At 34.8% G+C, this 19,932-nt stretch overlaps 2 protein-coding genes and 1 long non-coding RNA gene across 3 annotated transcripts in view; all 3 read right to left on the bottom strand.

Moving 5' to 3' along the window:
- The window catches only part of LOC124353479 (histone deacetylase HDAC1), a 31,718-nt gene extending 28,677 nt beyond the window's left edge, over window positions 1-3,041 (bottom strand). Inside the window, exon 1 of the mRNA XM_046803321.1 lies at window positions 2,885-3,041. Within this exon, the coding sequence (XP_046659277.1) occupies window positions 2,885-2,930 (46 nt within the window). The 5' untranslated portion in view covers window positions 2,931-3,041. The remainder of the gene's footprint in view (window positions 1-2,884) is intronic.
- Window positions 3,042-9,625: 6,584 nt separating this feature from the next.
- LOC124353449 (zinc finger protein Xfin-like) lies at window positions 9,626-10,635 on the bottom strand. The gene is made up of 2 exons (XM_046803288.1): window positions 10,410-10,635; window positions 9,626-9,855 (listed from the first exon to the last, which is right to left on the bottom strand). The coding sequence occupies exons 1-2, from the start codon at window positions 10,633-10,635 to the stop codon at window positions 9,626-9,628; spliced, it is 456 nt and encodes a 151-aa protein (XP_046659244.1).
- Window positions 10,636-16,326: 5,691 nt separating this feature from the next.
- Window positions 16,327-18,927, bottom strand: LOC124353478. Its single transcript, XR_006921599.1, has 2 exons — window positions 16,917-18,927; window positions 16,327-16,751 (listed from the first exon to the last, which is right to left on the bottom strand). It is a non-coding gene; the product is annotated as an uncharacterized LOC124353478 (long non-coding RNA).
- Window positions 18,928-19,932: the final 1,005 nt, after the last annotated feature.

The following is a 19,932-nucleotide window of genomic DNA, read 5'->3' as shown; positions in this document are numbered from 1 at the left end:
ATAAATCAATGGTTATGATTATTTATTTATTTATTTCCTTCCAACGGTCAAAAACCAATTTACATTTATTAACTTATGACAGATGATTAAATCATACTTAAACAAAAGGGCCAAACCAAACATGCAACTTGACTCTAAATCAGATCTAGGCATAATTAACGTATAATTAATGTAATAAGAAAGTATAAATTATATTAAAAATTAGTGATAGTATATAATAAATTAGTGATAGTATTAACTTAAATACACTACTGTAAAAGATGTGATACCACATGGACAAACAAACAGACAAATAATAACAGTGCAAATAAACTATAACATTATTAACAACAATGAAATATAAACTTTTTAAATGAATAACAAGAGTAAAAAAATATTAACATTAATGACTGATAGTGGTAAATAAAAAACTGAAAAAATAAAAAAATATTTAACTTAAGTAATATTGTTTGCCAATTTCGATATAAAAAACCGGGTTCGCTTATCGTACATCGCCATTGTACTTTCAGCCATTAGGCTATTCAAATAAAATACGAATGATTCTATTCAATACATATTGAAAAGAGCTGGCAACGATTAACTATAAATAACTAAAATTAGAACATTTTTGTATTCAATAATTCCGTATTCCGTATCATTTGTGGTGATGGCCACTTACTATAGTGCTTCTTTGCCACATTTGATCAACAATTCATACTGTATTTGGAAAATTAATGTTAAAAATGCAGAAAAATACGTGTACACTGAAAACAAAAAAGGGGTAGGGTACGATAAGCGGACCCGGTTTTTTATATCGAAAAATGTAATCATCGATACCTAATATTCGCATCTCAAATCCTGGACTATCAATCGATATAAAAGTGTTTGTAATCCGCAACAACAAACACATGTTTTAAATTAAAATGTGAATTTAATACCAACAGTGATCAAACAAATTATTATAACCAAAATTAGGAAAACTGAAGGCGACCATATTTACTCCTCTCACAGTTACATTTGTTTCTTTCCCACAAATTTCACATAATGGGTTTTTCGGTACGAGTCCTACATGTTGGAGCTACGAAAAACATGTATTATCATCTTTCAAAGTAATGTTGTGTAGTTTTCTAAAATTTACTGCCATTCTTAATAATCAAATGTTACTTATGTAAAATTGAAATATTACCTTGCGTGTATTACTTGAAAGTGTTTATAGCTGTAGATATAGATTATTTAAGTTAATTGTTCAAAGTAATTAATTAGTATCGATTGATTATATCGATGGTTAGGATTGAGTAATATCGTTTGCCAATTTCAATATAAAAAAACCGGGTCCGCTTATCGTACCCTACCCCAAAAAAGAACTAGCCTATCCCTTAAAATCGTCTAGAGAACCTATTGAGAAAGAATTTTATGAAAACTGGACTGATACTTCGTAAATTCACTATATATTAACAAAAATATGGGTATCAGTTTACAAAATCGTGACCATGGAAAGGTATGTTAATTTTTTTTCCCTGAAAACTACAATTTTTTCCTGAAAACAATAGTGAAGAAAAAATTCGTCGGCAACGAAAATCAAAGGAGTTACGATTTTTTGAAATCCTCTGAAAACTCTGTTTTTGACAGTACCTCTGGCAATTTTACTGAAATGATGACGTTAATCCTGTCAACGATGCCTGCCCGCTGCGCAGTGCTGCGCACTGCTTGCTCTTTTAGAAAAAAAAAATTAACTCGAGCTTGCAAAAGTCGAATCCCAGATCACGTGATGCCCCTGATCCTTAACACTCCAAGTGTTGTTCGACAAAATTTTGTCGGTTATTTTCCATTCTTAATGCAATAATGGCCGAAAGGCATCAATATAATACAATGATATACTTTCCCCCCAGTTTATATGCACCTGTGATAATAATACTTGGCTATAAATGCCCAACCCATGAAAAAAAGTCCATTTTTCATGGTCACGGTATTGTAAATAAATACCAAAATATGAATTATAGCTTGGGCCTATGGTTGAAATAACGAAAAAGTTGGATATTTCTATACAACTAGCAAGATCACTAATTAAAACTTTTAAATAACTTATGGTAGTCCTGAGGTGCCAGGTTAAAACAATGTTATTGTTAGATGAGGTGCCAAACTCTGTTATAAAGTAATAAAAAAACATTAATTAACTATAACATCAAACACTCCAGCTATTCAGTATTTTGAGTAGATCTATCCTAGGCCTAAATGAAAATGTAGCAAACAAACAAGTTTAATTAAACAATTTGAAGAAAAAAATAAGTCAATATAGGCCTAGTTCGCAAAATATTTGAAAAAAGTACAGAGTAAGTTTTACAAAAGAGATTTAATGATAAATATTATTAATGTAATCAAAAATTAGTCACTCTATCCCAAATACTGAGGTTTGATGACTGTGAACCACTATCAAGGAGCTGTAGTATTTTCCACGTAAATTAAGTTTATTGGAATTCCAAGGCTAAACTGATGGTTCAAAGTTTAAATATTTACATACTGAAATAAAGCTGTTAAGTGTTTAACCATCAATATAGGCTTAAAACATTTATTACATTTGGAAAAATCTTCAACATAATACTGTACTGAACTACGGTGCTATGAAGCAGTGGTTAACAAAGATGGCTTCCAATAAGTGTTTAATAAAGCATTTAAAATCAAGGAATCAACATTACTGACCAAAATATTTCAATAAAACAATTAACTTTGATGAACTTGTAACTTTTTCGATCGAACTTAAACACAAGCAAGTTAAATTATTGAAAATACGACATAAAACTGAATCGTAGTTCGCAATCACAAACGAAGCGGGACAACATCGGCTAGAATCAACAGATACATTATAAATACTTGAAATAAACAAATAGAAAAGTAAAAATAAACTTACTGTCATAGTAATAACAAACACGTTTCTTGCTGTGAGGTTGAGTCATGATAAAAAAGTTCGTATTACACTTTAAGTTTTAAATCTTAACGCACAGACTAGTTACTCAGACACAACAACCAAATGAAGTAACCCCCACCGTGCACGAAAGATCATAGAGGAATAGAGCTAGGGAAACAGAAACGGAACAGCAACTTTCACACAGCAGATTCATTGAAACCATAGAGGTATGAATGTGCAAAAGATTTATTTTCTACACACTGATTTAGGACTAAACACGGATAAAAAGCAAGAACCATGGCAAAAACTAATCAAAAAATGTAAAATAATTTATTTGTTACAAACAACCGAAGTACCAAATATTGTTTCAATGGCAATGAGATAGATGATACAACAGTAGTTTTAAAGAACAAAGTTCTAATGTTTGAACATTAGTAATTATGAAATTAAATATGTAAAGAGAGTGATTCTAAAAATGTATTCATTAATTACGAAATTGATTTTAGGGGATTCTTCTTTCCGGACGGATGCTATTGGTTTCCTGAGAGACTGGAAGTGATGCGTGGTGCATGAGCTACGTAGTCTCTGTTTTAAAATTAGTTCCTATGTGTTAAAATACCTTGATATTGTTTTGTTTTATTGTATACTTATTATTTATTGTTGGTTTCATTCGGATCTACTAGTAATATTTGTAAAATTGGTGCTGTACCGTTGAAATAAATAAAATTACAAGAAATTTAATTCATTAATACATTATGTTGTAAATTAACAATATAAAATTAGGTATAAATGCACTTTATTGTCCCAGATCACGTACTTTACCCACTCCGAACACCTTATTTTTCTCCAGTCTCACAATATACAAATAATCTTATAATACTAAGATAAACTCCCTCTTGGCATTCCGCACTTAAGGTTAGCCATTGCAGTAAAAATCTTCATACATAACCCTATATAGTTTTACATAAGCTGTCTGCCAAGCCCGATTTACAAATATTTTAAACTACTTATACAGCTGAAGTATTATTAGGTATCCATTTCCACAATTTGAACGAGATTCTTTGAACTGTATTTACGTGTCCGTACCGTACTACTTCCTTGATGTTGATAGATTGACAGTAGACAGTATTGTACTGGCTGCTGTCCTATCTGTTCTAGATTCATTATAATAGTTTACTGCATTACTTAATTGTTGTAGTATTAAAGTATACTAATGCTTAAAATGTATTGCCATGACAATACTTATTTCTATATAATGATAAATGGCAAATAATGATGAGAAAAAGGAGATGAGAGTCGCTATAGTAACAAAATGCATGTAATCATACTTGACTAAAGTGTCAAATACCTGCAATAGTCGAAGAAGAACTTGTTCCGTTATTTTACTATATATACTGCTGTCTTCTGAAACAATAATTATGTAAAAAAATCTTTATACCATAGTATACAATTTAATATTCATTTTCGTGATCGCCAAAAAGCTTAATAATTTAAATCGACTGAAAGGTGTAACAAAGCATATACTCGCGCAGTAGTGGATGTCTTTACATAGAATCTGTTTCGAATAGCTTGTCAACAGTAAAGCCATAATCGCGACTACTAATATTCAAAACCTTGAATTTTGAAAGACCTTACAACAGCAAAGCTGTCTTCGTCAGACACTTACAAAAATAAATACACAAAGTACATTTATTTATTTTTCATAACGGTTACACGTGTTATGTGGTTTTAATATTAATTATTTGTCACGTGTAAATTAGATGATAAAATAAAGATAAGTAATTATTTGAATTATAGAGTAAATTTTTAAATATTATTTTTGTAATCTTTAAGAAAGTAATAGCCTATAGAACTTAGTAACACCATCTTCCTGATATAATAAATCTTCTGTACTTGATTTATATAATATGTTTCCCATACGTTTAAAGTTTAAATATCTTGGTGTGTTAACATGTTTGAATCATTTAAAGTTTTCTTTGGATAAGGCACGTCTAGTAGAATGTTGATAAAGATAAGGTACAATAATGTCATTATTGGTCTTAATATGTGTCATTCCTACAAATGTAACCATTTTCGTGAAACCATGATATAATGATTTTAAATTGTTAGCTATCGGAGTTGATACGTACGAATAATTCAAATCACTTAAATTACTACCATGATCATTTAAGAATTTTTTATTGGATAGTAACGATCCCTAAGCACGATGGAGTTATTTTATATTTTATTAATAAAAGGAAGGTGAACTGGAGCTAAACTCAAAATTCAATTGAATCAACCCTTCCTACCTTTCATAGCTACGTTATGTGTAGAAAACTCAGTCGCTCCACCGTGTTTAAAGATCGTGTCTATCACATCGTAATGCACTCAGTTGTGTTCCTGATGAGACAATGAGACTACCACTTCACCAGAAGTGTCTCTAATGTCGAAACGATATAAAATTTTCACTTTGAGCTTCTTCATCCTCGACTTTCTTTGGATCTCTTCAGACGAACATGACTCCAGATTCCAGAAGTCAAGTCTGAGACAGCGGTCAGATACCAGACTATGCAAGGAAGGTGAACTGAAGCAAACTCGAAATCCAATTGATTCAAATTGTCGAGTGACAGCTTACTATTGTGTTTTGCCCACAAAACATTTCTGCAACAATATATTGTATCAAGAAGATCTCTGAAAATTGGTGTTATGAAATCCGTTACACGATCTGGCAAGTGGATATTGTCTGTGTGATCGTGTTTTATTGTAAATGTGTTGTATATAAATTTAACGAGGATATGTCAGACTACAAGTTATAACGAAAAAACGAATAAAAAAGTCCCGTATAGTGTTCCTCTTTAATGTCGATGCTAAATTTGTACACTAAAGCTGTTAGAAGAGAAAGAAATACTTACTCTTTAGTTCTGCAAACTTGAGTGTCACACTCCTCTCAGCAAATATACAGAATATTGATACTTCATTGACTGGTCATTATTATTAATAAAATGCAGCAACTGGTACTTTATTAGTCCTAAAGACAGTTGTGGAACAAAGGAAAAGTAATATTATAGAGCTACACTATCGGTTCATAACACTATAATTATTAAAATAGCTGTATAATGTTATATTAAGAAAAGGGAAATCAAACTACAATTATCATTTTGATTTATTTTATTTATTGTATAAGGTATAATACAATAATTTATTTCGTCTTCATATGATTAATTTAAACATAGTTGGTAAATAACTAGACAGGACATGGATGAGTAAAATATGAACTTATGTAAAATAAATTAAAAAAAAAAAATAGAGCCGCTTTAAAACATTTAGATTTATCATTAAGTTCACTACAATAAATACATTGAATCTTAAATTGGAATAGACTAAGAACAGAGGAAATATACCGGTATTTACTTCTGTGCTGAAATAGAATTGGAATCTTTTACTATTTTGTTCTTCTTTGATATTTTTTGTAAATAAAAAATTTTTATGTTTTATTATTTACATAAGTAACATCGATTTTGAGTTATTGTACAATTGCTTAAATATTCAACAATTTTAATGGATTCATTTCCAATTTAACACTAACAGAATTTTCTAATGTATTTGTGTTTGGGTTAATTTTAGTTCACTATACAATCGGTTCTCACACACAAAGAAATACTTTTTTAAGGTATACGAATTTCCATATTTTATGTCTGCAAGTGCACATATCAACAGTTTAAAACACATGTCCACTGATTTTACAAGTATTAATGTTGTTAAAACTCGTTATGTAATATTTATGTTTATTATCACATATAAATCATGTACTTGTTGATGGAAACATAGATTATCGCATGCAATAAAGTTAATACAAATAACATACACAAGTTGTTCAATAAATTACTAAGATCAGACATTCCTACACGGTACCACAAATACAAAATGGAGTCTACTAAACAAGGTACAGTAATAACTTTACTACTCCAGGCCATCGTAAATTTACAGACAGGAACTTATTCACGGCATATCTCGTACGTTCTCGATCTTGTCTTTAGACACGATACTCTCGCAGGCCATCGTAAATTGTACAGCCAGGAACTCATTCACGGCATATCTCGTACGTTCTCGACCTTGTCTTCAGACAAGATACTCTCGCAGGCCATCGTAAATTGTACAGCCAGGAACTCATTCACGGCATATCTCGTACGTTCTCGACCTTGTCTTCAGACAAGATACTCTCGCAGGCCATCGTAAATTTACAGCCAGGAACTTATTCACGGCATATCTCGTACGTTCTCGATCTTGTCTTCAGACACGATACTCTCGCAGGCCATCGTAAATTGTACAGCCAGGAACTCATTCACGGCATATCACGTACGTTCTCGACCTTGTCTTCAGACACGATACTCTCGCAGGCCATCGTAAATTGTACAGCCAGGAACTCATTCACGGCATATCTCGTACGTTCTCGATCTTGTCTTTAGACACGATACTCTCGCAGGCCATCGTAAATTGTACAGCCAGGAACTCATTCACGGCATATCTCGTACGTTCTCGACCTTGTCTTCAGACACGATACTCTCGCAGGCCATCGTAAATTGTACAGCCAGGAACTCATTCACGGCATATCACGTACGTTCTCGACCTTGTCTTCAGACACGATACTCTCGCAGGCCATCGTAAATTGTACAGCCAGGAACTCATTCACGGCATATCACGTACGTTCTCGACCTTGTCTTCAGACAAGATACTCTCGCAGGCCATCGTAAATTGTACAGCCAGGAACTCATTCACGGCATATCACGTACGTTCTCGACCTTGTCTTCAGACACGATACTCTCGCAGGCCATCGTAAATTGTACAGCCAGGAACTCATTCACGGCATATCACGTACGTTCTCGACCTTGTCTTCAGACAAGATACTCTCGCAGGCCATCGGAAATTGTACAGCCAGGAACTCATTCACGGCATATCACGTACGTTCTCGACCTTGTCTTCAGACAAGATACTCTCGCAGGCCATCGGAAATTGTACAGCCAGGAACTCATTCACGGCATATCACGTACGTTCTCGACCTTGTCTTCAGACAAGATACTCTCGCAGGTCATAGTTATCATTTCCCTTCATGCTGTAAATAACGATCACGTAATCTAACACGCTTTAAAGCATCATCCAGTGTAACTGTTTAATGTGATACATTATAAGAATTAAACCTCTCTAATATATCTGTCTTTGGGAATTAGATTAAATTTTATAACGAGTCTCGTGTCAAATTCATACCACTGCATTATTAAAAAGATGTCATCAGCCGCCTACTATGTTAAACCTGTATGTGTTAACTGTTAAAGAAACAAAACTGCAATTCTCAAAAGTGTCTTACCAAGAGGTAAATTGTCTCTAGCACAAATAATCCAACCCGGAGAATATCTAGTGGGCCCGTCATTAACTCTCACTTGGCTTAAAGACAACACCAACTACATCCTCCAACTGCATCTTTAGAAGTTATACAGCTAAAGACTAGTAGAGAGAGACTACCGCATATTGACAACAACTCGGGGTTTATTTGTATAACATAAAAAAGGTTTCTGTAGAATCGTATTTTAACATATCCACATTTCAGTAACTAAAAAAATTCCGCCGAGTACACCGTTTTGTACTAAAATTATAATTTCTGGGGAAAGACGATTATTTTCTACACCCCCCTGATTAGGCCTAATACAATAAAGTTCAATGCGAGAAAGTAAGTTTAATTACTAAGACGAACCTTTGTGTAGTATTTATAATGGCTGTTATTACAATTAATTATTTGGAACATTTCAAGTGAGATTGAAGCACGAAGCTTCGTAAATACAGTGATTGAATAAATTTGAAATATGACTAATAAGACCTATTTGATCCTAACCATTAACCGATTAAATGACCTATTAACTGAAAAGTGAACATCCGTTACGTATTGAAGTGTACAAAATCAGTGTCAGAGACAAAAAATCTAACTTTTAATTTTACATTTGACAAACTGTGATGATATAAATTTAATAATTCATATTGGTAAATCAAGTAGTCAATAAAACTATTTTTTAATCTATATTAAAATTGTGCTAACTATTAAAAATAGGGTCCATGACATCCAAATAAATTATATTTATGTTTAAATTTGTTTAATGGCTCACAAAAGCTAGTTAAGATCAGTGATAAGAACTATAATTGATATACTCGTATGAAACACTTCCCTAATTTCGGTTACAACGTCTAAGCAAACTTATCTGATTTAGTTTCTACAACTGTACAGGTTACACTACTGAGTCACAAATTAAACAATTAGTAATATGACTATTATAGAAAGCAACAATCAAAACAATTTGAGATCGGCAATACTTTAATTAAACCCAAATGGTTTAATGCAATTGGAATGTTAAACCGCTAGAAATTCTCGTAAAGAATATTTAAAGTACTAAACAATTTTTTTCTATTTTCACAGTACAGTACAATGCTAATTGAGTATCGTTAACAAAATGTAACTCCAGTAGATTAAATCTGAATTACTGCAACTAGGAAAATGGCTTCCAAAGCTGCATATGGGAGTTATGGGATCAATAATTGTGGAATTTAAATCTAATCTATTAGACAGCACCCAACCTATCATTTCTTTCGCCAATTTTTCTATATTTATCGTTTTACCATACGTTTGCCGTCAACTTTTGTTCAAATTACACACGATTTTATAGTTTTTATTTCAATTGCGATTTTCAACAGTAATCTGTACACATCTCCAATGATATCTTATTACATACGGTTTGCACCCGACGAAAAATTCTCTACGTGTTTTGCTCCGATGTGCGCGCGCACGTGGTTCTTGTGGTGTGCTCTGTAGTCGCAGTATCGACAACTGAATCGTGGTAACTTCCCACACTCGTAGCGCACGTGTCTGATTAAAGTGCGCTGGTGGACGTAGGACTTGCCGCAATCGTTGCACCTGAAGCGTTGGTCTTCCTTCACCACTGCCTCCACAGGACCTGCGGACAAGGTTTCGTTAAATTAGAAGAAACATATTTTACCAGTGCGTAATTTGAGTGGCCAGCATTGTTGCCAACATGACGTAAACGTAAAATACTTCACCTACTACAGTTTTCCTCCATTCCCTCTTAACACGCGTCTGCTTTTGGTTTAGCACGATTATATTATTTAATATTACATTCTGAAAGACAAACGTAATGAAATTTGATGAAACTAAGTTGCAAATTGTTATACTTATTGGTGCCTGTCGATACCACCTTGTTTGTGGACAAAATTATCTTGGGTATTGTTATATTTATGCGCTGATGACTCTCAGCTGATGCATACAGTTTAATGTACCTTACCTGAAGCGAACAGTGCCATTAGGTATTTAAATGCAGATATAGAAACCATGTAATCAACTTAATTGAATTTTAAAGCCAGTTCGACAGTAACCTATAGAACTGTGAAATGAATGTGTTTTTCTGAAGTGCGATTTGTTTGTGGGCTGAGGAAGTACGACCATGTAGGGGTGTTATCCATGAGTGACAACTGTGCATTGTGCACGAGTTGCCTCGTCCACAGGGCACTGACTTGCAGGGATCTGGGCTCAGAACTCGGTCTGAAGTGCGATTTGTTTGTGGGCTGAGGAAGTACGACCGCGTAGGGGTGTTATCCATGAGTGACAACTGTGCATTGTGCACGAGTTGTCTCGTCCACAGGGCACTGACTTGCAGGGATCTGGGCTCAGAACTCGGTCTGAAGTGCGATTTGTTTGTGGGCTGAGGAAGTACGACCATGTAGGGGTGTTATCCATGAGTGACAACTGTGCATTGTGCACGAGTTGCCTCGTCCACAGGGCACTGACTTGCAGGGATCTGGGCTCAGAACTCGGTCTGAAGTGCGATTTGTTTGTGGGCTGAGGAAGTACGACCGCGTAGGGGTGTTATCCATGAGTGACAACTGTGCATTGTGCACGAGTTGTCTCGTCCACAGGGCACTGACTTGCAGGGATCTGGGCTCAGAACTCGGTCTGAAGTGCGATTTGTTTGTGGGCTGAGGAAGTACGACCATGTAGGGGTGTTATCCATGAGTGACAACTGTGCATTGTGCACGAGTTGCCTCGTCCACAGGGCACTGACTTGCAGGGATCTGGGCTCAGAACTCGGTCTGAAGTGCGATTTGTTTGTGGGCTGAGGAAGTACGACCATGTAGGGGTGTTATCCATGAGTGACAACTGTGCATTGTGCACGAGTTGCCTCGTCCACAGGGCACTGACTTGCAGGGATCTGGGCTCAGAACTCGGTCTGAAGTGCGGTTCGTTTGTAGGAACACTATATAGACAACACGACAGGTTTGAATTGTGGTAAAACGGGTTTTCTTTATTTGCACCAAAGACATGACGTACTTAATTTCGGTAGAGGTAATGGTACTTCAACTAACGATTGTCCGGCTGTTAAAAATCATGTCAAAAATATTTTTTAGTACGTCATTAATTGGTTCAGTAAACAAGTGATATTTTACATTAAGTGCAAGTTGCATATTGCATTGCATATTGAGATACATCTCAATAATTATATATAAATATTAATGTAATAAGTTACATAGTACTGCATGTAGAAACTATCTTGGCGAGGCAAAAATAAAGTAAGAGTATTTATGAAATAAATTGAAATTGAAATAATATGCATGTGCAATGATGTCCTAATAAATTCTGAACCTCAATTTTTGAACTGGATGTACAAAAACACACCCATGTATGGATATCCAAACGTTTATAGAAAACTGCACAGTTTAAGTGAAAAGATGTGGTTTCGGATAAAGAAATGCATACTATTACTCAGGAAGTTATGTTGGATCATTGACTTTGGAATATAACCATCCTTTAACAACCTTTCTACCTAGTTAAAGAATATAAAACTTTCAAAGAAAATTAAAACGCATTAATGTTTGTTTTACGGCCCGCACTTAGTTCTTTCCATTGTATTTGTTCACTAACATAATTAGTCGTAGTAATATGTAAATACCTTATGTTTATAATACATTGTTTCATATAATGTCATGAATATAAAGTGTGACACCATGACAAGTTCGTCTAGACGTCTATAAGTTGTGAAGTGCAAGTTCTCACAACTTGGGAAGCGGCAAGACTTTTCCGGCACACGAGAGAAGGTAGGCCGAAGCCATAAATGTAGGGTTGTCATCCCCATATTTATGGCAGGGTCGCCATGGGACGTGAAGGGGACCTCACACCTCGTGGGAAGTATAATACGTACTTTCATCTCGGCATAAGCCCAGTCGAAAGGGTGTGGACAGACCCTCTTTCCTCGAATCAATCCAGTCCACTACTCGGAAAGGTAGAGAAGCACAACTCTTCACATGCCGTATAGTTTATGACAGAGGACATAACTTGAAACATTAGTTCAATCCTGGATTACAGAACCTTCTCCCATAATCCAGGATTTATTACAGTCCACTTATTATTATTTTGTGTAATCATCAAAAATACAGTGCAAAGTAAAATTAAAATGTTTCATTTATAAACAACAATTCTAATAATATAGGCTTATCACGCGTTCCTACAAGTAGTGCATTTCTTCAAAACTATTGAAATTGTTGTATGGCTTTAAATCACATGGATTTAATACTATAGTTCAGACACGGAGAAACGACATTAATGAATTTTCATTCATTCAAAAAGACTACTGCCAAAGAATTAAAAGCACTGCAATTTACAATGAAACATATATATTATTAACGGATTTCATGATTTTTGTGGGACGACTTTAGGTACATAAAACTATTACATTCGGTATCAACAAACAGCTCTTGAACTCGAGAAATGTCTTTTTTTGATGTCTTCAACCTTGAAATCGTTAGAGAAATTGTTCTATGAAGGAAATCGATTGCCAGCCACACTATTTTTAGTTAAGGTCAAAATGGAAGTGTATAAAAAGGGAAAAAATATGAAATGATAATTTTTCTCAAATTATATTTTCTTAACTTGATATGTTTAAAATTGACCATCAGGCCCATAAAACCTAGTTATATGACAGTCAGACAACTACACTATATAAATAGACTGAAGATCGCCATTTCAAGGAATAGAATAGAATAGACATGTTACAATGTTTCGAACATAGTCATAATGTATAATAAATACTATTTATTAAACTACTGTTAAAATTATGAAAGACTGTGAATAACAGTTTAAAAATTCAGATGTGTTGTAATATTCTCCATTCATAAGAAATGATCTCAACATGGATTTAAAAAGACGATTGCCAGGACAGTTCGTTGTGGTGTCAGCCAAGAAAATTAAATATTTTTTGTCCCAAATATACTAATGATTTTTCGAAGAGCTTTCATCTATGTTAAGGAATGCAACTGTTTTTTGCGTCTTGTATTATACTAGTGGGAATATTGAGGAAATATGCTTTTATTATTGAAAACAAAAATAGAAATGTATTTGATAAAAAGGGAAGTTAAAGGGAGGGTAAAGTTAAGATTCCCTCTCAATGAAAATATCGTCTACAACTTTCACGTCGTCTGAGGCCGCAGATCATCCCAAACGCCCTTTTTTGAAGCATAAAACTTTTGCCAAAAGAGGATTCAGAGCCGCCTGCCTCAACGAGACTCCGTAGCTAAGAACAGGGTCAATTTGTCCGAAATATACAATTCTTAACATTTCTTTGTTTAAGAAACTAGACAGATACCAAAGGTAATGGTACCTAGCAAGCCTAATGGGAACTTGATCAAGTTGAGAGTTACCATACACTTTAGGTCAGAATCAATTTTAATATCCAAGAACGAGACATGATATGGAAATACGAGGGAATCCCCATTGTAATGAAATGTCTCGTGAACCCTATCCACCAAGACAAATTTTATAATCTTATTCTTATCAACATTTAATTGGAGATCATCTATTGAAAGGATCTGTGTATGGTTAGCTCGCGCTTATTTAACATTTATTACGTGTCTGGCGATTGGTTCTAAGCGTATCAAGCTAAAAAATTTTTTAAATTTATTTTTTATTTAAATTACCATTTTATTTAACACTTTGTCACACAATAACTCAATATACTAATACCGTTAAGTTTAAATATAAAACACAGCTATGTTTATTAATTAGTTTTACTGAAATAATAATAAGTTTCAGTTCACCGCACTAAAAAAACGTAATTTGTGCGCCAGCTGATTTTTGAGATCTCTTATGAAACAATCACTTTATGGACCAATTTAAGTATAAAAACCGCTGTTATTTGCGCAATATTATAAAACACAAATGCGTGTCTCAGGCAATTACTATCCACTGACCAACTCAATATCGGCTGGTTGTTTATAATGATCCGTTGTAGTCCTCTGTTATTTATGCTACAGGAAATCGGAAATCTAGACGGATTTTGAGCACTTGTCTCATATACAGAAATAGGAAAAAAGCAAACAATAGTTACTTTATTAATCTGTACCTCTCACTACTTTTTGGCAGATGTAACGTATCATCTATTTTGAAATTTGTTTTTGTTTTTGACGATGGAAGGATTGTCAAGAAAACAGTAGTTTTCCTGACATTATGCCATCTTTCAGTGATCAAAAACATTACTAACACTACGTTTCGAGATTTGTGATCTGATCTCTTCCGCAGGTGAATAACACACCTAACACATACCTGCAATAAAGAATAACAACCTAACTAGAATAAAGTAAACAAATCATACGGGAGCGTCGTGACCATAGAACACACAAGACCAATATATAGGTTATGTACGTATAACTGGCATTGCAGCAGCTGAAGCCATGTCCGCTAAGTTGTCGTAGGCAAAAAAAAAAAAAAAAACGCGAAACTACGCTCAGAATGGTGCAAAATGTCGATGCTCCTGCTTCAAATAACCCATGATTTATTCAACTTAAAAGAAAGTTAATGCTTTGCAGTTTTGTATGAATAAAGCTGATAAGTCAAGGACAATAATGGTGCCATTCAACAGGTAAAAAACAGTTATTTTATACTTTAAATAGTGAAATAATTTAAAAACTGTTATTTAAGTCTAAAACGTTACATGGAAAAGTTAATCGGCTGATGTGTTTGATTTTTTCGACAGGTCAGTTTAAAAACGGTGTCTGAATCATATTTTTTGAAGAAAGAAAAAAAATAGGTCCCGTAGTTTGGTGAATATTGTAGGTTGTAAGAGAGAGTACTGACGACTCGGGTGCTTCTCGATGTACCGGTACTCTACAGTTCTCTTGAGAGCCTCTCGTTGGCGGTAGTAACATAGTGACAAATAACATATTAGTCCATATTTATACTGTAATAAGCTAAATGATATATAGGTAAACAATGTTTAGGGTTTATGGAAAATCAATCTAAACTAGTTTTATGTTAGTGGGAAATAAAATGTGTGTGTGTGTTTATTAAATTTACCCGTACTGTTAACTGTATTTACTAAAGATATCTCATTATTTTTATAAAAACACTTACATTACGAGGTTAAATTATGAATGAATTAGTTTACAATTTTATTTTAATTACTTATGGGCCTAAAATATTGCTACGTTTCTATACAAATTACATGCATATATTAGACAAGCGAACGAAAAACCTTATTAAACGAATCTTTACAAATAACAAAACAAATTATAACATAAATTGATTGAGTATAGCCTACAGGGTATTATAAACAATCTGTAGAGTATGCATAACAAGCAAACAAATTGAGAAGGCGGGGGGTTTGACCCTTAAAAACTCAGTTGTTGTATTATAAATTCCCAAAAAATGAATCTAATGATGATTATATCTCTAACATCTTAGAATTATTTTTAAACATTTTTGTTCGACAAACCTAATTTAGGCCTAAACATTTTCTTTAAACGCATTGAAGAAATAATACTTAAAGTATTTATCCAGAAAGGCGCCATATTGAATTTAAAAAATTTAGCATAAGACGTGTCCTTATATTTATGTATATAGGTTTTGTCGGAAAGTAAAACGACGAAGTTTATCTCAGAATGTGAGAAAACTCATCAGATTTTAAATCAAACGTCGTCGAATACGTCGTAGGGTTCTTAATAACATTGACCGATGCAGTCCTTTGAAGATGTTTTAAACTTCTTCAACATCTATCTCGGGCACATACACATTCAGTTATATGTGGTTGGTAGGTAATTGTGACCAGTATTCTGTAGTACAGTGTTAACAATTAGTGTTTTGTTATTATCAAGTGCAAGTTTTATAGTTAATGTGTAGGGAGAGGACACACAACATGGTGATTGTAGTTCCTGACTTATGCGTGTCACAACACTCTGGTATGGTTTGTTTACTTAAGCTAGAGCGTAGTTGTGTGTTAGATCAGTGACCTGAGGAAGAGGTCAGGTCGTAGATCTCGAAACCTAGTGTTACTGATTTTTTATCACTGAACGATGGGTAAATGTCCAGAAAATCATGTTTTCTTCACAGTACATCTAGATTTACTGGTAAAAAATAACAGAACAAGTTTCTAGTTTAAAACTGTTTATTTACAATAAAAAATATGTACAAAAAAGTAACAGGATTGAAAACGAATGAGCAATTTGCCCTAACTATCTGCTCATTTGATTTCTGAAATGCAAGGATGTTGCACATTTTAGTAAAGTTCAATGCATTTTCGAACCAATACATTTATATAACGAACTAAAATATTACCAAATCTACAGTTTTATATTAGTATTGTGCTAGAGAATATATACTTCGTATATAGAATAAACAAACTATTCAGGACGGTGTATGACTCACAATCATTGTTCCAAAAACTACCTAGGAAAGTGTATGACTCACAGTAATGGTTCCAAAAACTTCCCAGGAAGGTGTATGACTCACAGTAATGGTTCCACAATTTATCCAGGAAGGTGTATGACTCACAATCATTGTTCCAAAAACTACCTAGGAAAGTGTATGACTCACAGTAATGGTTCCAAAAACTTCCCAGGAAAGTGTCTGACTCTCACAGTAATGTTCCACAGTAAACTACCCAGGAGGAAGGTGTATGACTCACAATAATGGTGTATGACTCACAGTATAATTGTCTCACAATAATGGTTAAACTACCTAGGAAGGTGTATGACTCACAGTAATGGTTCCAAAAACTAGCCAGGACGGTGTATGACTCACAGTAATGGTTCCAAAAACTAGCCAGGACGGTGTATGACTCACAGTAATGGTTCCAAAAAACTACCCAGGAAGGTGTATGACTCACAGTAATGGTTCCAAAAACTACCCAGGAATGTGTATGACTCACAGTAATGGTTCCAAAAACTACCCAGGACGGTGTATGACTCACAGTAATGGTTCCACAATCTATCCAGGAAGGTGGATAACTCACAGTAATGGTTCCAAAAACTACCCAGGACGGTGTATGACTTACAAAAATGATTTCACAAACTTCTTAGGTCACTGTATGATTAAGAGTAATGTTTCTAGTTGATTCGGAATAACGTCGTGGGAGTGATTCGCACCAAAGGAATACTGCGCTAGAATCCACCAGTAGGTTATAAAGATGAGAAGGTGTACTTGGTATCAGCGAAGACTATGTTACCCCCATGACCCTAACGGCAAGGTCCCATGCCTGACAAGTGTCGATCAAAGAGCCCACGGAGGAAGGGTTGCCGACTTCGCTTACAAGCGATATTTCGTGTCAATTACAATGTCCCTGGTGACAGTCCTCCACGAGGCTTTAAACATTATGTAGAGCAACAATACACATGTTTTTTAAGGAGTGACCGATCACCTTTTTAAGCCTTATCCTGTCCGTCCTCATGGGCCACTGGCCTGTGCAAGGATCTTATCAAACAAAATAAGGGGGAGAGTCGATGCATTGTACTGATAAAAAGTACTAAGGTTACAGATAGGATTTAAACCTGCGATATCTCTAACTCAGACCCAAAGTCCAACGACAGACCGCTCGGCCATCGGCACTCCCAAACAGAGATGGATAATTGTTTCTGTAGCCATAATTCAGTTCAATAATGCTAAGGACAATTTTGCATCACCTGTAATTCTGTTTTGACCTGCGATGGTCCTTTAGTAGGGGTTTGCCATGCTGGATGCAGCCTATTCTATATATGAGGCATGACATCTTCTCTAGCTCACTGCTAATCCAAGATTTATTCAGGCACTAAATTCTCTTTCTACGTTGACACTTAAAGAGGAATGACGCATTACTACATGGCGATGGAGGTTATGTTTGTATGTGGCCTTGTATGGACAGAGAGGACAGTGGAACGATGGTTCCGTGCCGCACTCGAACTTTTTATGTCGTTGAAGATTTTTCTTCTGGGAATACTTCCTTCCGCAGGTGTCACAATGATGAGCGACTTCACTGACCAACTCTGAAACCAATAATGAATAACCATATATCAGACAAAAGTAACGCGTAATTTACATATTGATATATAAAATATTTACACAATACATAGACATCACACTGCATACATAGCTAAGTGTAAAAAGTCTGCAGCTCTATATCTGAGAGGTGACTGGTTTGATACCTTGAGAGATCAACACATATTTTAGGCTCCAACGCGTTTATTCAAAACTTTTAGCGCGTGGGCAAGTTGGACCAATATATAACGTTTTAACATTTTACTGTGCTATTAAAATGAATGAGGCGTTATATGCTGCTCCTGATATGGATTTTCAAAGGAATTCCAAACTTAGTGTATAGTTTGGTTTACAGCAACCCCGTCAACATACACTATCATTTTAAATAATGATATATGTAAAAATATACAGTCTAAGCAATAGAAATTGGGACTTCTACATGATGTATAATCCAAAAAACAAGTGAACTTAACAACCATAATCATTATATTACATAATATTAAACATAACCATATTTTATTTACTTATTTTGTATATTTTTACTATACATACAATCTGTTTACGGTGACAGTGTGACGGCCCATTAGAAAAGCCCCTAACCAATTGACACTGCGAGGTCAATATTATTATTGTCCAGTGAAATACTACAGTATTTATATTGTAGTATTACCAACCAACGATTCTTCATTGTTCCTAACAGTAAAATGTAAGTACTATTACTTACAAAATATCTACCGTCACTTAAATTATTAAAAGGAAATAAGGCACAATGATTATTATATATTTATTTAGTAAGATATAAGTCCAAGTAATAGTTGCTCGGAATGTTCTAGTTGATCTCAACTGAGTTGTTAAGCGGAAGTAGCCCGATACCCATGGCAGCTTTAGCTGCAGCTGGCTGAGGAATTTGCTGATTCTGCTGACTCCAGCCTGTGTCTGGCCAAGCCGTATCGTTTCTAGACTCTGTTACGCCCAAGTAAATCGTTTGGGAGCAGCACCGTACGGAGTCTCGTCCGCCATTTTAACAAAGTCTGTAGCGAAAAGGTATGTGCGTGGAGTGAGTTGATCGCCGGTACTCGAACGTAATGCGTCGCTCCGTGTTTGCCCTTCCCTCTAAAATCTCAAATTCTTAACCTACTGTTTCGCTGATAAGTGTTTAATATATTTTAAAATTACAATTCAGGGAATGTAAATAGTATTTTAATAATTGTGAAAGATTAAATCAGATTTTGCGGCCAACTAGTATTATGATTCTTATTTCCAAGTTCCGTCTCGTTCGTTACAACAGCTTTCTGAAATAATACTATTCATACATAGTCACTATCGAGACAGAGTAACAAATTGTATGTATAGTAACACAATGTTACTATAAATTTACCGTAGATAATCAATCACAAAACGTTAATCACACACACTATAGTAGTCTTTTCGGTTTCCTATGCGACCCCTTGGATGATAAGATTTCCGAGTCAGGTTTGGGTGGCATTACTCTGAGTTTTTTTAAGAATGTAAGAGTCCCCATTAGGTAACCGGTTGTTAAATACTAGCGCGTCCTTAACCAGTAACACGTCTACACCTCACACATCTATATTAACTAATCACTCGCGTTTCTGGATACATGTAAATCTTTCAGGAGCCTATTATGGGCCAGTAAAATGGGTATCCTTCCGATTAATGTGGATTCCGAAAGTGTGGGGGAGAGTTACAAGCGAGCGGGAGCTACAGGCGTCCAAGTTGGATCTTA

The sequence above is a fragment of the Homalodisca vitripennis genome, chromosome 2 (assembly GCF_021130785.1).
Source record: "Homalodisca vitripennis isolate AUS2020 chromosome 2, UT_GWSS_2.1, whole genome shotgun sequence".
Lineage (NCBI taxonomy): Eukaryota > Metazoa > Arthropoda > Insecta > Hemiptera > Cicadellidae > Homalodisca > Homalodisca vitripennis.
This window is presented reverse-complemented; position numbering and strand designations above follow the sequence as displayed.